Source organism: Triplophysa dalaica, chromosome 10 (assembly GCF_015846415.1).
Source record: "Triplophysa dalaica isolate WHDGS20190420 chromosome 10, ASM1584641v1, whole genome shotgun sequence".
Lineage (NCBI taxonomy): Eukaryota > Metazoa > Chordata > Actinopteri > Cypriniformes > Nemacheilidae > Triplophysa > Triplophysa dalaica.
This window is the reverse complement of record NC_079551.1, coordinates 16527065-16546250: the sequence shown is the minus strand read 5'-3', so window position 1 is coordinate 16546250 and position 19186 is coordinate 16527065. Positions and strand designations below refer to the sequence as shown.

General features: G+C 38.1%; 2 protein-coding genes across 9 annotated transcripts in view; one reads left to right on the top strand and one right to left on the bottom strand.

Annotated features, from left to right (window-relative positions):
• LOC130429324 (adhesion G-protein coupled receptor D2) overlaps positions 1–14005 on the top strand; it is a 65199-nt gene extending 51194 nt beyond the window's left edge. Inside the window, exons 24-30 of one of the 5 annotated variants that reach the window (XR_008907574.1) lie at positions 888–970; positions 11595–11749; positions 11849–11884; positions 12719–12813; positions 12942–13049; positions 13692–13770; positions 13893–14005. Coding sequence is in view for 2 of the 5 variants with exons in the window: in XM_056757803.1 (XP_056613781.1) it covers positions 888–970; positions 11595–11726 (215 nt within the window). In the remaining 3 variants the exon portion in view is untranslated. Of the gene's footprint in view, positions 1–887; positions 971–11594; positions 12694–12718; positions 12814–12941; positions 13050–13691; positions 13771–13892 lie in introns of those variants that run through there. The other 4 variants (XR_008907576.1, XR_008907575.1, XM_056757803.1 and 1 more) reach the window with 4 other exon arrangements.
• The window catches only part of nr5a2 (nuclear receptor subfamily 5, group A, member 2), a 78935-nt gene continuing 72653 nt past the window's right edge, over positions 12905–19186 (bottom strand). For all 4 annotated transcript variants that reach the window (XM_056757808.1, XM_056757805.1, XM_056757806.1 and 1 more), the window contains one exon: positions 12905–16351. In XM_056757808.1, coding sequence (XP_056613786.1) covers positions 16104–16351 — 248 coding nt within the window. In that variant the 3' untranslated portion in view covers positions 12905–16103. The remainder of the gene's footprint in view (positions 16352–19186) is intronic.

Sequence of the window (19186 nt, the reverse complement as noted above, 5' to 3'; positions counted from 1 at the left end):
CAGTGCAAATCGATTTGGAAACATCCTAATGATTTAAAAGGTGAATAAAAAAGATACTGTATGTACAGCAGCTAACAGTTTCAGATCTCCACATTTTGATGATGTTAAAGTAATGTCATTGATATGGGAAAGTTCACCTGTAAACATCCAAATCATTTACGAGCGGCTAGAATGACTTATATTTCCAAAAACCCGCAGCACTCGGACAAGCAAAAGTGCATACGTCTGCTCAGACCCTGACGTAGCGCTAAGCAGTTTTCGATGGCAAAGACTGTTTTTATAAATATGAATGTTTACGTGGATTTTTGAGTTCCCAAGTTTTACGATCAAATCTGTGTGTACGCACGTTTTATAAATGAGGACCCTGATGTCTTAAACTCAATACGTATTCCGAAGTGGCCCCAGTCACACAGCAGATTTATGGGCACCTCAAGAGCGCCACCAATTGGGGACTGAGCCCTCTGAGATAGGAATCAAAGATTACGCTCATCCCTACTGTGCTATCATGGCACCTAAACACAAGTCGGCCATAAATTTGAGGGAATTTACGCCACAGAGATATGTTGTGTGTCTTATTCCGAGGGAGTTTGTTAAAGGTTTTAAAATATAGCCTTTACTATATTGAGTTGCAGTGAAATATCTTGTGCATTAGTTGTCGTGTAGTTTCGCCGAAAAGCCTTGTTTTGTACAATGTGTGGAAGAAAGGTGCAATCCTTGCAAAAGAAATGACGTTATTGGTGTAATTTTAATGCTACAGCAAATTATAGATCTAGTCTGTTACCTCTGCAATCATAACCAAAATTTACACACACATCTTGTGATTTTTCAGAGCTATTCCCAGGTCAGTGATTACTTGTGTAACTACTGTATGTCATGTGACTTCACAGGACATCTGTCACTCCTCTGTGTCCATGACAACCCGAATGAAGAGCCCCGATGTCCTGACACTGGTGTCCAGCTCTCTGGACAGGTAAGGCCTCATGCCAGCTCTTCTCCCATCGGTCAATACAGTTTCATTCTAGCCTGAAGGTTACTTGACATCTTAAAAGAAAATCCAATTTGTTTCCTCAACAATGACACAACAGTCCTAACTAACCCTTTCTCTGATAGCAAAACATAGTTTTTCTGTGAATTAGGAGAAAAAGCAATGACATCCCAATCTTTATTTAACCAGATAATTGACAAAAGAACCATCTGCATACACTAAATATATTAATGACTAAATGTTTTCTGCTGAACAGCTGCCTATATGAAAAAGTTAGTAATTACTGGAAAAGCCATTTTTTTTTAAACCATTTCATTTTAAGTCGCTGAAAATCATATGCACATACTGTACATTTATTTGGAGACAGTGATCATCAAAGACAGCAGCCCTCTGGTGGCCACCTATAAAAGGATCTCTGTATCTCTTCAATCAGTTTCCTCTTATCAAAATTTAAACTCACAGCAACTTTTTGTTGTCTTGTGGCTGGTACGTATCTGTCGAGTTTTTTTTGTCAGAATTGCTTGTCCTTTTGATCACCTTACCAGAAACAGACCTGCAAAACTTACACAAACACTTGAGGCTATACATGACAATGTCCAGAGGTGTGAATCTATCTGAAGCGTACACAAACCACGAGGCATCTCATCACAGTCATGGACACAGGCTTACATACGTAGCGGTTTTCTCTAGAGAAGCAAAGGGGGAAAGGCGGAGCTTATTGATAATGTGCTGTATGGCATGAACCAGGATTGTGTCACAGTATAGTCCATAATGCAAGAGCTATGATCACTCTCAGCTGTGAAGTGTGTGGTTATACTCGTTGATCCCATTTGACTTAGGCTGTCTGTTGCCGTCACTGTTTTTTGTAAAACTTGTTAAAGCAAGTGTGAATGTTATCCTTGTGTTTACTTGTGTTAAACTCATTGTACAATTTTTTGCTTTAGACATTCGTAAATGGAACTGCAAATTGAGGGGTTTGTTAGGGAGAAGATGGTGTTACTTTTCTAATCTAAACGGCTTACTTTTCTCATGGCAGGCAATAAAATGGGTAAAAATATCTATGAATTAAATAAGAAAGCAGATCTATTTTTGTACTTTTATGTGTTTAGGTAAAATTATCATCTTTTTTCATTCTGTTAACTAACTACAATATTTCGACCAAATTTCAGGAGAAAAATTATATTCACATTTATTTGCAGAAAATGATAACTGTAATATCAGGTTAAAATAACAGAAGAGATGCTGTGTATTTTTTCAGACCTCAAGTACTATACAGAAATCAGTTCGTATTCAATTTTAAGTAATACAACAGTTATATTTCTACATATATTTAGGAAAAGTTCTTTCAAGAATGATTTTTTATGTGGTAGCCTCAATTTTTCTCAAAACGTTTTACAGACTTGTCATGCTGTCAGTCTTTACATTGCTGTTGAATGATTTTGTCACTCCTGAGGTTTGATTTAGTTGAAACTCAACAGACAGACTGGAATGGCCACAACACATCTACAAACGCTGATTAAATGGTCTCTAAATTTTTCCACGGCTGTGTTATCAGCAACCAAACTCTTAAATTAACAAAACCCAACAGTTTAATTTGTATTTATTAAGGGGTTTTAAATCTTAACAAAAATGTATAAGAAAAACTGTACTTCTTCCAACTGAGCCCAGAATACTATCTCCACCAACCTAAACTCCCTAGGAACTACCAGAACACCTTGTTAACTGTATAGCAACTACATAGCAATGCCCTAACAACAAGACATCCTAGCATCATGGTCGCACAGAAAATATTTATTTTTCGACAAAGTGTAATTTTTTTGTTTTGTAGTCAATATAAGTTAAAGGTCCAGTGTGTGAAATGTCAGGGACATCTAGCGGTGAAGTTGCGAATTGCGACCATTGTCTCACTCCCCCTCCCCTTCAAAGGACTACTGCGGTTCACACAGCACTAAGACGGCGTCACGTTTTCGTTTCTTTGCAGTAGGAAGAAATGTATTTACAAATACAAAAACAGTAATTTCTGGCCAAAAAATAACATTTATGTACAATAAATGTACATGTTTTCATGTAGGCCGTAAAATAACATGCCTGTTTGCAATCTGTTTTTTATCTGTAATTTACTTGAAAATGTGTAAAGAAATCCCCCAATTTTTTAATTTAGTTTAGTTTAGTGAAGGTATTTATTAGTTTATCACTTCATTCTCTGGCCCAAGTCAGAGACACCAATACCCTCAGCCCATAGGAGGAATGGCAGGCAGGCAAGTATGCTGTGATGTGTAACCTTACCCGGTTCACTGTACCAGGTGTCTCTTGAAGTCATAACCTCTGAACATGGACTACAGCCCTTCTGAAACCTTTATGGACTTCCGCCAGTGTGTCAATCACTAAGTGAGTGGCAGGGCTTCCTGTTTTGGCCGTGTGAGGTTACACATCCTGGCAGGGTAGCTGCTGTCAGCCACAGGACCTCGTGCTAGTTGTGTCTCTCCCTCACACACTTCTTTAATCCCATGGGGTTCTCTTGACTCACAGGCTATGGACACACCAGCGGAGTTGCCGCAGCGGAGTGGTTCCTGTTTTACTTTACACCTGCACAGTGCTGTCAGGGCTTCTTGCCTGGCCACACGAGAGGTCAATCACGATTCAGTCAAAGTTCATTTCACATTTTTTGTGCCAAAAGAAAGAAAATAAAACTAAAAAGGTTGTGAAAGAGAGGTAGGACACTTAAACTGTAGAATGAGAGATTCAAAATGTAGGGCTTCACTTAATCGTTTCTTTGCTATACAGATCCTGCTACTGCTGATGGTGACAGTCGACACTAGCTAGCGCAGTGCAGTTATGCCTGTGGGTGTTGCGCCTTTTTATTTAGATCTTTTTTAAGTTTTGTTCCACATGTTGTTCGCCGAATTACAATAGAACACATTTGAGAAAAAGACCAGCTTTGAACCTTCAACCCCACTGACAATACACCAAAATAAAAAGGCGTTTATCAGAAAAACAATGACGAATACTTCAAACCTCAGAGTGCAGCCCCGCTCACCTCTCCCACACTCTTTGAACGGCCAGTCGCATTGTTTCACCTGAAACAATTCGCCATGTTGTCTTTATTCCCGCCGTCCATCTGGGACCTGGACGTTAATATGCCATCGCCAGAGCTCACATCCTCATTAGACACCGCAGCCGATGAGGTTTCCTGTGGCTTGGGGGGCATCGCCAGCAGGACACTTGCTCCTACTAATCTATCAGCAAAGAGAGGAAGAGAGGCACAGAGCTGTTATGTCACCGTGGAACGCCACCTGAGCTCCTGTGACAAACTCTGCAGGAAGAAGAAAGCCAGACCACAAACATCGGCGGCTTAGATCATAAAGGCCCATTGAGGGAGGCTTCTGTGCAGATGTGCATAAAGAGTGGCCTTTTTAAGCCATCGGGTTTTCTTGGTCTTTAAAAAATCAATAAAGGGTTTTCTCTTATTTAAACTTATTCAGGAGAAACACTAATCATTCAACGTTTTTGTGAATGGACTGTGAAGCACTGGAGAAAACAAACAAAAAAATGGACATGGTCATCCTGGTGTCATTGGTACGGAGGCAGAATGTTAACTTATCATCACTCAAGGGACTCTATGGTCTCCTCATCTCTGGTCCCACCTCCTCACCCTGTATAAAACGGATCGTCGTACTGCACGGGCGTGATGGACATTTCCCTTTGTGATGTGGGTGGATTGGAGAGTGACACCTACTTCCACCCCCCACTGGAGAGGAAGTTCCTATCAGAACAAAACAGGAACAGAAAAAAGGAAAGCAAGCTGACATCTTTTCACTGATGAAGTCACTTCCTACAGGCCCTCTATTGACCCCTAGTCCACCCACTCACCACCCACCCAAACAGAGTCTCTGCATGCAATACTCATGTTGTGGTCAGCTGGTGGTAGAAGGAAAGGACTTCACGTTGGTATGGCTATACGATCTATATATTTTTTAGTAAATGGACAGTTCCCGAGTTCATCAGATTTAAGGCTCACACGTAACCCAACGGTTTTGAGTGCAAACCATGGAAGGGTTGATCCCTGAACTGTAGAGGTGCTTTATTTATAATATACCCCTCAACAACAAGGCACTTAACCTCAGGTTAGGTCAAGGAGGACTGCACATGAACTGTACTGAATGTTTAAGACACTTTAGAGCAAAAACATCCGCTAAATAACAAACTGTATTTGTTTTATAGTCAAAACTAATTATTGATTAATTATTATTATTTTTTTTGATTTTACATGTAACTTTAATTCTGACATTACAGCACGCTGTTAGAACAGTTTTTTACACAATATATGTTAGAAATATATGTTAGAATAACATTAAAATATGCATTAAAATAACAAAATACATTAATATATAATATAGGTAATGTACGTTATTTGTAATATATGCATATTAAAATAATAAATATACATTTAATTATTGATTATTATCATAATAATTAATAATTAAATACTTGAATACTGAATTATTTATCCAGGTATTCACAAATTTTTAAAATTTTAATATTATTTTTTTCGTTACTGTCCACTTTCATAATATAAAATTATAATTATAAAAATATTAAATTACTCAAATATATAATATTATTATTTATTTGCAGTAGCATTTTTCTCCACAACATTAATCTTCATTCTTAAGTTTTTACAAGTGAAAACTGTAAATGTTTCGTCCTTTTCCTGGAATTTAAGAGTTCAGAAGTATTTTAATTCTGGCATTGCCAGTCACCCACAGCAGCTGGAGTTTATTCAAGGTCACGACAGTTGCTTTTAAAATAATGAAAAGCTTATTTCTTTAACTGTTGCGATAAATGTAAAAGGACGTCACGGCTTCATTTAAGCTCGAAGGCACCGTGTCAACAGCTCAGATGTTTGTCAATTATAGGATTTGTCTATTTGTGAAATTGATCTGTTAGCACCGTGCGAAGTTCTTGGCACACGTCTGAGACAAAGAAACAGAAAAACTAATGCTTCCGTCCACGTTGAGAGTATTTTCCTGTTTACACTGAAATGCAGGTCAGCGGTTAATGTTAGAAGATGAAGGCATTGGATGTGCAGGACAGGACGACGATGTATTCTTTACATAATAAACATTATTTATATTATTCATATGGCATGTAGAAATTAATTTATTCAAAAGTGTTTAATAGACGAGGAATTATGTGACTTTACTGATAATTAACCCAAAACATTTTTTTGTTTCAAATCAAGAAAGAGAAGAAAGATACAAACCCCACATTTGATTTGTTTTGCATCTCTTATTGCATATCCTTAGAAATCCCATAGTAGTGCAGTAGTATAGGTTAATAGATGCAGATTGATGTTTAATGAAACAGCTCGCGCTCCATGGAGTGGTGCTGCTGGTTAGCAGTGTGAATGGGCTCACAGGGGCTGGCGGTGGTCTCCGGGTGAAGTCATTAGAGCTGTGCGCCGGACCCTCGATGAGTGCTAGCACTGCTCTCCTGGCTCAGTGAAGATGCCCCCCCAGATCACGCATTCATTATTCATGAATGCCAAATTTTTATCCAACGCGTATATCAAAGACAAGCATTCGGTTTCTGATCTCCCCATGTGTGTCCAGTGCTTGCCCAAAAAAATCTTTTAAATGTCTTTAATGTAAAAAACTTGTGTTAATCTAGAGAAATGGCTTTTTTCCTTGTTTATGTTCCTTCTTTGTGTCATTTTAAAACCCTTTTAAAAAAAAAGCTTGAAGTCCTGGATATGCAAGTTATATAGACAGTGTTTCTTCTCGTCCAAATTTAATTCATCATTCGACCTCTGTTATGTTCCCAACCCATTCCCTCCCCCCTCATCCCATTCTGTCATCTCTCCACTTTTGCTTTCAATAAAATAGCAAAGGCCCCCCCACCCTCAAAAAAAGTATGAATTAAGTAAACACTTCTCAGGAGAAGTATTTCACACAGCGTTTAAAACATCTGCACATCATCTACAACCGGTTAGCATACACACATCACGACTGGCTCGACGTCAATCAGAGTTCTTTCAGCTCTGTGATGTTAAGCAGATACAATTTCTCTGTTCTGTAACGCGCATTCACATGCGCTAACAGTGGCGGCAGGCACCGACGATCTTGCCACAGGTCAATGACAGCTTGACCGGCTTTGCCTGGTTCTCTCTGCAGGTGACAAAAACCAGCCCTCTTCTCTGATGCATACAGAAACAGATGCACACCAGTGTTCCCCCCAGGGCTCTGTCCACGCTCTCTTTGATGGTCCGGGGCTCCGACCCTCTGATGTGGCCCTCATTCAGAGTGTGTCATGTTCGTTTGGCATATGCAGGCTGTCTGATATCAAGTAGCCAATGCTGTAGAGGAACTGAACGGTCTCCAAGGATCCACTGGCAGACTAAATAACTGCTGGTCTGCTGTGTACGAACAGCTGTTTATCAGAAAAAAAGAGTGGGCAGAGGTTCTTCAATTTGTTTTCTTCACAGACAACGAGAGGTATTTAAGCAGTGTCATTTTAAGTGAAAAAATATTGTGATTGATTTGGGTTTGCCGTCATGTGATGCTCCCCAATCTCTGTTTCCTGAGCTCTCCATCAGTTGGTCACAATTCAAGGTTGAATAGTTGGAGAGCGAGACCTGTTCGACTCTGAGCAATACAACACGCGGGGGTCCTGCAGAGTATTTCCAGTGTGTGTGTTTGGAAGGTCATGTATATGTTTGTAAGGTTTTTACACTGTTTGTGTTGTTAACATGAGTCAATGACAAATTAAGGCTGTCCGAGATCATATAAGAGAAGAAATCTTTTAGAATTTAGTTAGTCACTTTTGACAAAAAAACTTATACTACTTCAAAATAAAAAATAGTAAGAAAAGTGTTAAATATAATGAGGAATAATTAAAATCAAATAAAATAGTTAGAGGTTATTTCCTTGAGCAAAGATGCGAAAACGTTATGACATCTTAGTTCTGCGTCAGCCGTAGTAGGGCATCATAAGGGAGGGGGAGGTATTGAGTGAGCCGTTGGTTGCAAGTTGTTACCTCCCATTTCATACACTGGACCTTTAAATAAAATAAAATCGTTTGTAAAAGGCTTATTCTGTACAACAACAAAAAACATGCAGCTCCGTATAGATATGTTTACATATAAACTACACAACAAATGTCAGTCTAACATAAAATATTTTAAATAATAATAAAGAATGGATTCATTATTATTTATTTATATTTTATTTTTATAAACATTTCATCATAAAAAGTGAATTTAGGTCATTTTTAAAAAATAGATCGGGAAAATGATTAAAAATAAATTACCATGTCTGTGAAATAATTTTTTGATTTATTGTTTTGGTAGTATAGGTAGCGAACATTCTGTGACAACATAACCTTAATATCTTTATAATCTTGACTGAGTACGCATGTTTAAAATCAGTGTTTAGACTTTTTTTCAGGTATTTTTTCTAAAATAGTCCAACATCAATTAAATTGTGAGTATTGTATCTTAAAATCTATTATATTATCCATATTAATTATAATAATGTATAGACAGATTCAGTGGTAACAAAATTAACAAACTTTATGTTGCCCAAACTTAACTTAAAGAATCTATAACTGTTGCGTAGTTTTAATTTAATATAATTTTCTTCTGCAATAATATGTTGATATAAATCAATCTAAAATAAATGATGTTTCTAGCCACTTGCCAGACTGAGTGTGTAAACATAAACACCTGAAGTGAGCTTCGGGTCAGGCCCGTGCGTCTGATGAAACCGTCAATAAACTAACTATTTTTCTGATTTTCATGGCTTTGATATATTGATTTATTTAATTTTGCAACTTTCACAGGCAGGTTCACATACATGTACAGTATTTATCACACGTATAACCTGGCATCTGCAAACTCAGTGTCCGCATGTACCCGTTCAAAAATGATTTCATGTGCTCTGTTTGATTTTGTTGTATATTCGTGGTTGCGTCTGCTGAACTCCTGTCGCTTTGCACAGACAACCTTGGGTGACATTTCCAAGCAGATGCATTGAACATTCTGACACTTCCTATTGTCGGTATACAAAGAAACACTTAACCATTGAATCTGGAACTCCATTGGAGGAGACAGAATCAGGAAGTGACCTTGGGTACACACTCCCCATATAATAAAAGGGGTAAATCCAGGAAGACCTTTGAAACAGAATATATATGAGTGTGTGTGTGTGTCTTTGCGTTTGCCAGCTTGGGTATCCACAAAACGCTCACAACAAACACAGCGTTTTCAATGAAAAGATTTCATCATTTTTTTATAATGCTTATTAGTGTAATTTGCCAGAACTCTGAATATAGGAAAAATTTCAAAATACATAATGTTCGCAGAACTATCTGGTTTCAGTCTAAGCAAAGAACTTTGCCTGTAATTTAAGATGTATTATGCTTGGATCCATGTACACAATGTTGAGTATTTCAGAAGACTCAAATCTCATTAATGATGCCTCCCTTAGAAGTTGGCACACATGGATTCAGGCTGTGCCAACCAGTGGCGCTTAACCATACTGCTTATAAAATTATTATTGCTTTGAGGGTTTGTCATAATAATACTGCAATAATCTTTTCAACGGAGTGGATATACTGCATTTAAATAACCCATCCTCTTCAGAAGAACATGTTGCCTTAACTATGTGTCCCACAAAGTCCTGTACCGTATATACACGTCTAAAACAAAGTCATATTTACAGACCGAGTGAAACTGTATTTATGGTATGTCTTAAAATAATGTCATTCATTTTAAACATGAGCATGCAGGGAGTTCAGGGGTTATATTTAACTAATGAAAAATAAAAAGTAAAGTTTGATCATCAAATCAGGAGATTTGCATTAAAGTTTCTGTTTCCATTCAATTGAAATGAGAAGACCGCAAAAAGATAGTTGGTTTATATACTCTCCCATGCTCACTTGAGTATCTGGCATGCGTTCCATTGGCTGTCCCTGCAAACTTTGAGCAGAGGTATTGTTACAAATTACTCTTGGCAAAGCGGCCTATCATTTTTGACAATAAGAGGTCATTTTTCATGTCTGACCTTCTGTTTGGACTGCATTTTTGATCCTGTGTAATTATGTCTTTGTGCTCGAGAATGTGGAAATTTAATCGCTTTTACAAAGACGCCAGGAAAACGGCAGCGGGAGAAAGAGAGTTTCAGAGGAACAAGCGCGACCATTTTACCAGGACAACATGTTTGAATTAGATGTTCTTGCACTGGCTTTAAATGGATTTCTGAAGTGGTTGTTTGTGAAGATTTTCAATCGGACGTAACCTTGAGTCTTTTTTTTATGGGGGTCCGTCGGATTTAAGTGCTGGTATAGCATGAAGAGCCTGAATACACGCGCTGCTCTCCCTCTCTCCATCCATCTCTCTCCACCTCGGTTTTCTGCTATCTCTCTGCCTGTCTGCTTCTTTTCTCCCTGAAATTGAAAAATCTGCCTGTGAAGTTGTCGCCATTGTCTGGGTAATTAATGGAATGCTGAGAGCGTGGTTCAGGTGCTTAAAGAGGTTTTTTTCTTTTTCCTCGTGACTAATAAGGGTAGGAAATAAGGCATTAGTGTTTTTGTGCTTCTTTTGTATATAAACTTATGTATATTGCGTGCATTTCAATGAAAGGACGGTGACCTTCGCTGCGTTCCGCTTTGGTTGAGCATGTTGAGGTGAGGTTTAGCATAACAATCCAAGTGGTCCTGTTTTAATATGCGCCTATTAATTCTAACATTTCTGTAGTTTGAAAGTTTGGGTCAAGGGCTCGCAGAGGTATTTCAAAATGATTTCAAAATTCTCGCTTATTACAGTAAACCACGGCCTGATATCCAATGTTGGAAACTGAGTATTTATAGACGCCCTTCTGTTTAGTAGAAGTCTTTACAATTTGTGAAATATTAGTTAAGATTTAAGGTTACGTACGTTGTTACAAATGTCACAATCATTCACTTCATTGTATTTGAGTAATTCTCTCATTGGTATCTACTTTAATTCCTCCTATAGTTGTAGGAGAAACATCAACTGAGAACACAACTGAGGACTCTTGAACTAAAGAGCAACTGCTGAGCTATAAGATGTAGCTCCGGTACATCAGATCTGGATGATCTCATTACTCTGTGAGACTTGTCAAACTCGAAATTGAACTTCATTCACAGTTTATCTGCCGAACATGTATGTCATTGCCAGGTCTGATCTCACGCTAGCTTTCAGCTGCGCAGCTCTTAAAATGAAGGCCTTCAGTAAATTTCGTACTTGTGTTGGTTCAGAGCTCTGGTCTGATAAAGACGACTGCACTCCATCTATTTTAAATCTAAAGCAGAGCCCTTCATGTCTTCATTTCAGTACAGCTCTATTAATTTCAGGATTGTACAGTGAACATTGTTACAATGAAGCTTTGGGTTACAAATGCCATCCATATATATCGTAGACATCATTCTCTGTTACGTTGTACAATATACGTTGTATATTTAAGTTTGCAAGTATTCACGAACTGTTTAGAACAGTCTACTTTGTTACTGTATAAACAAAGAAATGAACAAGAGCTATTTTGCTCGTGTTTATAATGACTGACACATAAAACAATGTATTGTCTTTCAGGAGCATTTATCGAAACCTAAACACAGCGTGCCGAACGAATGCAATCTTAACGTACCCATGGAAGCAGAGTTAACATCCTGCCATTCGCTCAGTTCCTCTCCTCAGCAAAACGGCACCATGTGTCTTCACTGAAACACTTCTCATCATGTGGTTTGGTAAAGCGAAGATATTGTTTTCTGTTTTATTGACCTCAATGTCAACAGTATCCTGCATGTTTTAATATGTTGTGCTTATTTGTATGTCTCCAATGCCAGATTCCGTCATACAGTTGCAAACTACGATCTGAAACGGTTTGTTTAACTTTTAAAATGTCTACTTTCTGATTGTTTTACCTGAGATGTCATGCACAGGTGATGCATGGTACATTAATTATTGAAAGCATGCTGAGACTGTAAGTTCAATGTTAATCATAGGCAGTTCATTTCTGTTTAGTTTTTCTGCATATCACACTATACCATTAGAAGATTTGGACACATTTGTCTTAATTGTTTTTTGTATATTCAATTCTTAAAAAGAGTTGGGTCACACTTCAGTATAGGGGGCAATTCTCGCTATTAACAAACCACGAACTACAACTTTTACCCAATAAAATCTTAATTTGTTGCTTATTAATAGTTAGTAAGGTAGTTAGGTTCAGGTATCGGGGTAGGATTGGGGATGTAGAGTATGGTGATGCAGAATATGTGCTTTATAAGTACTAATAAACAGCCAATATGCCAATAATAGGATTGTTAATAACAACTAGTTAATAGTGAGAATTGCCCCCTATACCGAAGTGTTACCAACAGTTTAGTTGACCAATATGAATTTTTGCTTTTCTATGAATGCTTTTTTTTGAAGAATCGTCAATATATCAGTTTTGATCTAAATGTTGTTGTTTTTCACCACAAAATGTTTGTGCTTGTGTTATTTCGTAGTTTTGATAACATCGCTATTCTTCTAAAATGTGGAAAATATAAATAATGAAGATTTGAGACGTGTTCAAACCTTTGACTAAAATGTATATCAGATTAAGGCTGTAAAGGCATCAGGTACATTGGTTTTTATTTATGACTTGTAAATATATTCTTCCTTCAAATAAAACCCCATGTAGAGGTACTCTGTGATTTCCATCCTAATAACAGTCACCTTGAATCCAGACTATCTGTGGATCATCTGTGAATCTTCTGCATGCATGCTTTACAACATTCTGCGGTGGCATAATGGTTTATATTACATTGTAAGTATGAAGTGTTTCGTGTATATCGTTGTTCACTGATTTACTGATTACGGACTATTCATTCCCAGAGATGAAAATAAAGTCACGCCCCTTGGCATAATAGTAATTTATTACAATATGATGGACAGATTCCAAGAGCTCGTATGAAAACCCTTTATGGCAAGAGGTGACATCAGAGATTGAGTCTGAGTGCGGCTTCCAGAGCACAAAATAAGAGAATCCAAACAATGAAGCAGGTAAGCAGACATCCAATGGTTTGTAGTGGGGAAAATGGCACAGTAAGGGAATGAGGGGCACTGGATTTCTTAAGATTGTCAGTCTGATCACACACATTACAGTCACAAAATGAAGCAAGGACAGACAAAATTACAAATCAGTTTTCCTAGAGCAGATAAAGACGTTGTGGCTTTATGTACAAATGGGAGGTTACGAACCCTTCAGTTAGATGACATGCATCCTTTGCTCAGCGTTGGACATCACATTTTGTACATCACATTTGTGTAAAAGAATCAATACTTTGATTTAACCTGGGAGGTTAGAAAGAGTATAGCGATGACTTCCTTCAAGGAGTTTTTATCAAACATTTTTGTAGTATAAATAAACTCATATTATGGGATGTCAAGTCACCGTGTTGATCATTTCCACTGTGATGTCATTTTAAAACAGGTAAATGGCAGCAGGCACCTCAACACGGTTTTACGGTTGTAAAGTCAACATGAAACAGCATTCGTAACCTATTTTACTTCTGTAATGTGACATTTACAAATGAAAAAATTGTGCTGGACTTGATTTCATCTATCGGGAGTTCAAAATGTGAACAGTGACAAAACTATATGAATGTGAGTTTGAAGTGGGATTTTCCTCTTCTGAAAAACCAGCATCTTTTGAGAAGCCTTGGGATTTGGACTCTGGAGATACGTGAAGTTCACACTCAAAAGGATCTCGACCTAACTTGTGGTAACACATTTTTCAAATCTAATGTTATTTGCCATAAATATTTATTTGCTGTAATCCTTGTGTTACATTAGCTGACATTAAAATGCTGTATAAACCATTGATATGCTTATTTTCTGCCCTAGGTGATGTCAGCAAAAGTGTCAGATCATATGAAAGAACATGCACACCCAGACCAGGAACGTGAATGAAGAAAGTAAATAGGGTCAGTTTTCATTTCATGTTGACTTTAACACCAATCAAATGCAACACAGTCAAATGAAGCGTTCAGGAAAAACAAAGACAGTCCCAGAGTATCAATTCTCTCATCAATTCATTGTGATGCAACAAGTGAGTGCAGCCAAGGGACAGACGCTGTCTTTGGTATAGAACACAGACTGCCATGATGAACACATTCATTGAAATCTAACGATAGAAAAGATGCAGCGGTCAGTCACACCAGATCATTTAAATACAGCTCTTCATATTTTACAGTGGCAGGACCGGTGGTCGTTTAATGTGAATCACTGTATCTACATTTTGAAAAACGTGCTACAGTAAACAAATACATTTTGTCGGGATCGCACCCCTCTGTGTGTGAACACATGGATGAAACCAACACAATAAATTAAGCTTAACCAGTGACGTACATTTAAAACGTAGAACGTAAAAAGAGGTTCTACAAAAAGAGAACTCCACAGAAATAAGCCAGCACTATAAAAAAAAGTAAAAAAAAATCCTCAAAACTCAGTATTAAGTGAGATTCGTCTCCGATTTAGTGTCTCACGACATAATTAAGTACTGGGCAAGAACGTTGAAAACTGTACACACCGAAAAAAGCAACTGAGAGGAAATGTCGTCTTTTGTGAACATTTTTTGTTTCGTTTCGTTTTCATATGAAATCATTGCTTTGCAACTGAACGCATTACAGTTATCTCCCACATGACCACATGAATGTAAACACCTTATTTCTTATCAATTGTATAACATTAATACTTTATATATAGATATGGACTTTTTATTTTACATATCGTAATTCACATCGGCACGGTTAGCTAGCATGGAAATGAAATAAGGCAAGACTCACATGAATGTGACATCAAAAATTATTAATACTGATAGTTAAGGGTGGTTGTTTCTTTTTAATTCCTTTGTTCTCTGCAGGCTTTGGTCTTGTGTTGACTGAGGCGGGATTTCTTCATCGTGGCTCTGACTCTGTGCTTAGTTCCAGTTCATTTTGATGCAGTTTTGTCATTATTTGAAAATCAAAAAATCGACACTATTAGATTAGATTGAGACATCCTTTCAGGTGAATCTCATACAGGCCTGTGCAGGTCCAGGTTGTATTTAAAAACAACTTGTCATTTTTCCAATTTAAGAAGAGCTTTTAAAACATTTTTAAATCGTTGCATTATTGTTATGATAATTAAGTCTTTTTGCTTAAGGGTTTTGTATTTTTTCTTTTAATCGGCAAACATTAAAGAGCACTTTTCCTGGTGAATCATGAAAATGAATTATATATATACAGTTTATTTTTAACATTTGTATAATTGTAATGTGGGGATATGACTTATTTTAATAAAAACATTTTCATAATGCCTCAAAATAAAAAAAATAGGGTATAAAGCAAAATGTAATTTAGTTCGATCTAATGACTGAATGTGACCTTGACAGGTCTGTGAGATTCACCCATTTATTGATTTATTTTAGAGGGAGATATTTTGGATCAGCAGAGTGTCAAAGAAGAAATGACTGCCAATGTTAAACGAGAAATACATTAACTTTTTGGTGAGGGGTTTGGAATAAAGTCTTTGGATGGTGCAGATGCAGGCGATGGCTGTCTGTTAACCTCAGATTCTGGCTCGGGCCCAGCTTGTGTTCCTTTAAACAGACAAGTGGGAGGGGGGGCACATGTCCAGGCCTCAATGGAAACAGTGGGTCAACGCTGGCAAACCAGTCTACGTCTTGAAAGAGAGCCCATTCCTTTCCCTGTAATCTTAAACCCTCCAGCTTAAGTCTGAGTTTAAATTGGACCTTTCAATGGCAAGGTCAGCTGCACACAGAACAAATAACGACTGACGCTCATGAATTCGACAACACTATGATAAATCCGCGGTCTAGAGGTCATTATAACACTTCGTTTGTCCGTTTCATTTCTCTTTAGAAATGCATACGCCCTCGCTTTTACGCTTTGCCATCCTCTTCCTTTAAAATCGTGCCAGTACAGCCAGTCAGTGCGAATCTCACGTACGCACGTTTCATTGTCCGAAGGCTATGTCTGGTGATGACGCTGGACTCGAGATGATGCTGGGAGCAGTGTGTGCGATGCGTAGACAGTAAAGAGTAGGGGGCGGTCCTCAGGCACGTTTGGCGTGCAGCATCTCTATAAGTAGATTGTTACAGGGCACGTCACCGTTCAGGTGCTTGTAGTACAGATATTCCTCCGCCTGCAGGCTGATGGCTCGGATCTCCGGCAACCGTAGCAGCAACTGGCCGAACTTGTCCGTCTGCTGGGGGTAGTTGCACATGACGTAGTCCAACAGTGCAGCGTTGACCTGTTCCTGGACGCTCTCAATCAGGTGGAAGTTCTCCAGGTTCTTTACATCTGAAGAAGAATAAAAGTGCATGGTGTAATTTAGGTACCTATTGTCACAAGCACACAAAATACCCTTCATTCTGAACCCTTTCTATGAGGCTGTGCTGAAACTCTCTTGAGACCAAACGGGAATTCATTTTAGCTCTCAAGGGACCCAAAGCAGCTAAGATCCCAAATGCTGCTTTATTTTTTCATCAGCCAGCTATAATTCAAGTCTCCGACTTTTATATTTTCCTTATCTTGTCTTTAATTTATGACACCCCAACAGAAATCAAGATGTGTCCCTCACTTGCGCGACTGCAGGATCTGCTAATGAATCCCTAGCGTGTTGCTCTATTTAATCAGGTTTGAGCGGCCACCCCATGTGATCTTTTATTTATCCCTTTGACCTGGGGTTGAATGGGAGCGTGGTCATCCCACCACAGTTCCTCCTAATGGAGACTGCTGGGCTCCATGTGCACCTCCGAACGATCGTGAAAGCACTCGGACCCACCCGGCCATATCTAATGAGCCAGCTGACACTTCTCTGCCTACTCTCTTTTTCCCTAAAAAGAATCGGGACTGCCTCACCCGACTGAAAACGAGAGATGGGGAAGTGACTCTATCAGCTTGTAATGAGGTTTGTGGAACAAGCTGTGAGCGCTTCATGGCATTGGTGAGGATGTTTGACCCCTGGGTGACACCAGCAGGCAGAATCAGGAAAGGGAAAGAGGCGGGGTTAACTAGAAAATGACCAATTACAAATCTACAGCTCTGCTCAGGTTGTTTTAAGGCTGACGAGAAAGTCAACAAACTCAGACCTGTCAGATTTACTTTGAGGGAAGTGGACTTTTAAGTTTTTTTTTTTTAAATAAAACAAATTAGGAGACCATTTCAGATTTAATTTTATCAGTATTTCTAGATGTATTGTGGGCATTCCAGTCCAGAGTCAGTTGAACTTTAAAAAAACAAGAAAACTCATCCAACAGTGATATGAAAGACTGACAGCATGACAAGACAGATGAAAACTGTCATAAATGTGTTAAACCATTTTAAACTTTTCCTAAATAAACATACAAATTTAACTGTTTTATTGCTTAAAAGTGAATGTGAACTTGTTTTCTGTGCCGTATTTGAGTGTGCCAGTTTTCATTTTCTGCAAATAAATGCAAATAGAAACAATATTCGTATTTGAAATGTGGAAGAAATATTGTTCACAGAATGAAACAAAAAGGACAATTTTACCTAAACAGAGCTATAAATAATAAACTCTGAAAAACTTAATCTTTTTTCAGCATCTGCACACATACTTATATACTAAATTACATGTTATATTTTAATACAAAGTTACACAACAGTAACATGAAATAAATCAGTTGTGAATCTTTTTCATGAACCTAACTCATCTGATCTGACTTCCCACTATTACTGTATGAATTAAATTCTCACTTCAGATTTCCACGAGTGAGCTCAGATTCCGAGTCTTTCTCAGACTAATTAAAGAAACACCATACATAAAAAGTTCAATTTTAATTGCTAATTATTGTTGCTCTGCTTTTGAACATGAAAAACTCAAGCACTGAGACGGGTTAAAAGAGTCCACTGATCGATGACAATGGCTTGATCTTTTCCGCCCCGAGCGAACGAGGCAGGTTACCAGGCGAGAATTAACGTGTTTGTTTAATTTATCCACGGCAAGATGCGCTTAATAATGCCCTGCTGACAGAGAGCGAAAAAAGAACCAAAAAAAAAATGCAACAACAAAAAAACGTACAAGCAGCACTTACTATCCAGTCAGGTTGCAGCATAGTAAGCACTCTTATTTTCTATCTCAACATTTAGCCACTGTGGGACTAATTATCAACTTTTTCTCTTTTTTTATGAAACATCCTTAGTGTGCACTGGGGCTGCTGTGTAGCCTGCCTCCACACCCTTAGGTCCTGAGGAATACATTGTTCATTTGACTATAGCACTCGTACTAGACGACCAATATCCACTGGTAGACACCCCCCAACCCCCCCCCTTCTGATATTCTGGGATGGTTTTTAATTAGTCAGGATTTTCTAAGTGAAAAAGATCATTCTTCAAGAAATGTATGCACCCCCCTTCCTAAAGCCCTCGTGAGATTCATTTTTATACTGACACGTATTCACAAATATTGTGCGTGCTGTACGTGTATAGAAAAAATGGTGTAGGCTCTGTTCATCAGCTCTCTACAGTAATGGCATATTGATTGTGATTGTTTGGTATGCACGCTGCAAATGAAGATACACAAGGGTATGGAATTTCACCTCTAATAGTTTAGTCAATGACCAATTAAATCATAACATGAAATTTGAAAGGCAAATGATGAATACATTGACATTCCTATCTGAGTGATGTCACAGTGTAATGAATGCCTTTCTTTTGTAAAAGCAGATGATTAGTTGTGCCACTGAGCAAAGCTGCCAGCGTGGTATTGTGTATATTCATTACAGCTTTAGAGAAATGTTTGTTCTGAGATTACACCCATTTTATAACACCTTCCCTCTCGCTGTAATGATACAGTCAATCAAGCATGTCAAAATGTTATCTTTTTTCATCATTAACTTCATTTTCTGCTGCACACCAATCAGAAAACAGGGCAGTGCTGTGACAGCCAATGATCTCTGGTGTAAGGTACAAGCCTATTTTATTAAGATTCGGCCCGTGTAATGCCACACGTGGCCAATGTCCACTTGGTCAGCACTGATTATATTTACCCACTGTTCAATGTTGAGTTCAACATCATATGTTTAGTTGGGTTAGGGAATGTTTTAGGGGTTTGGTAAATTACAGTATTTCAGGACATTTTCACCCCATCAATAAATAATGATAGACTCGGTG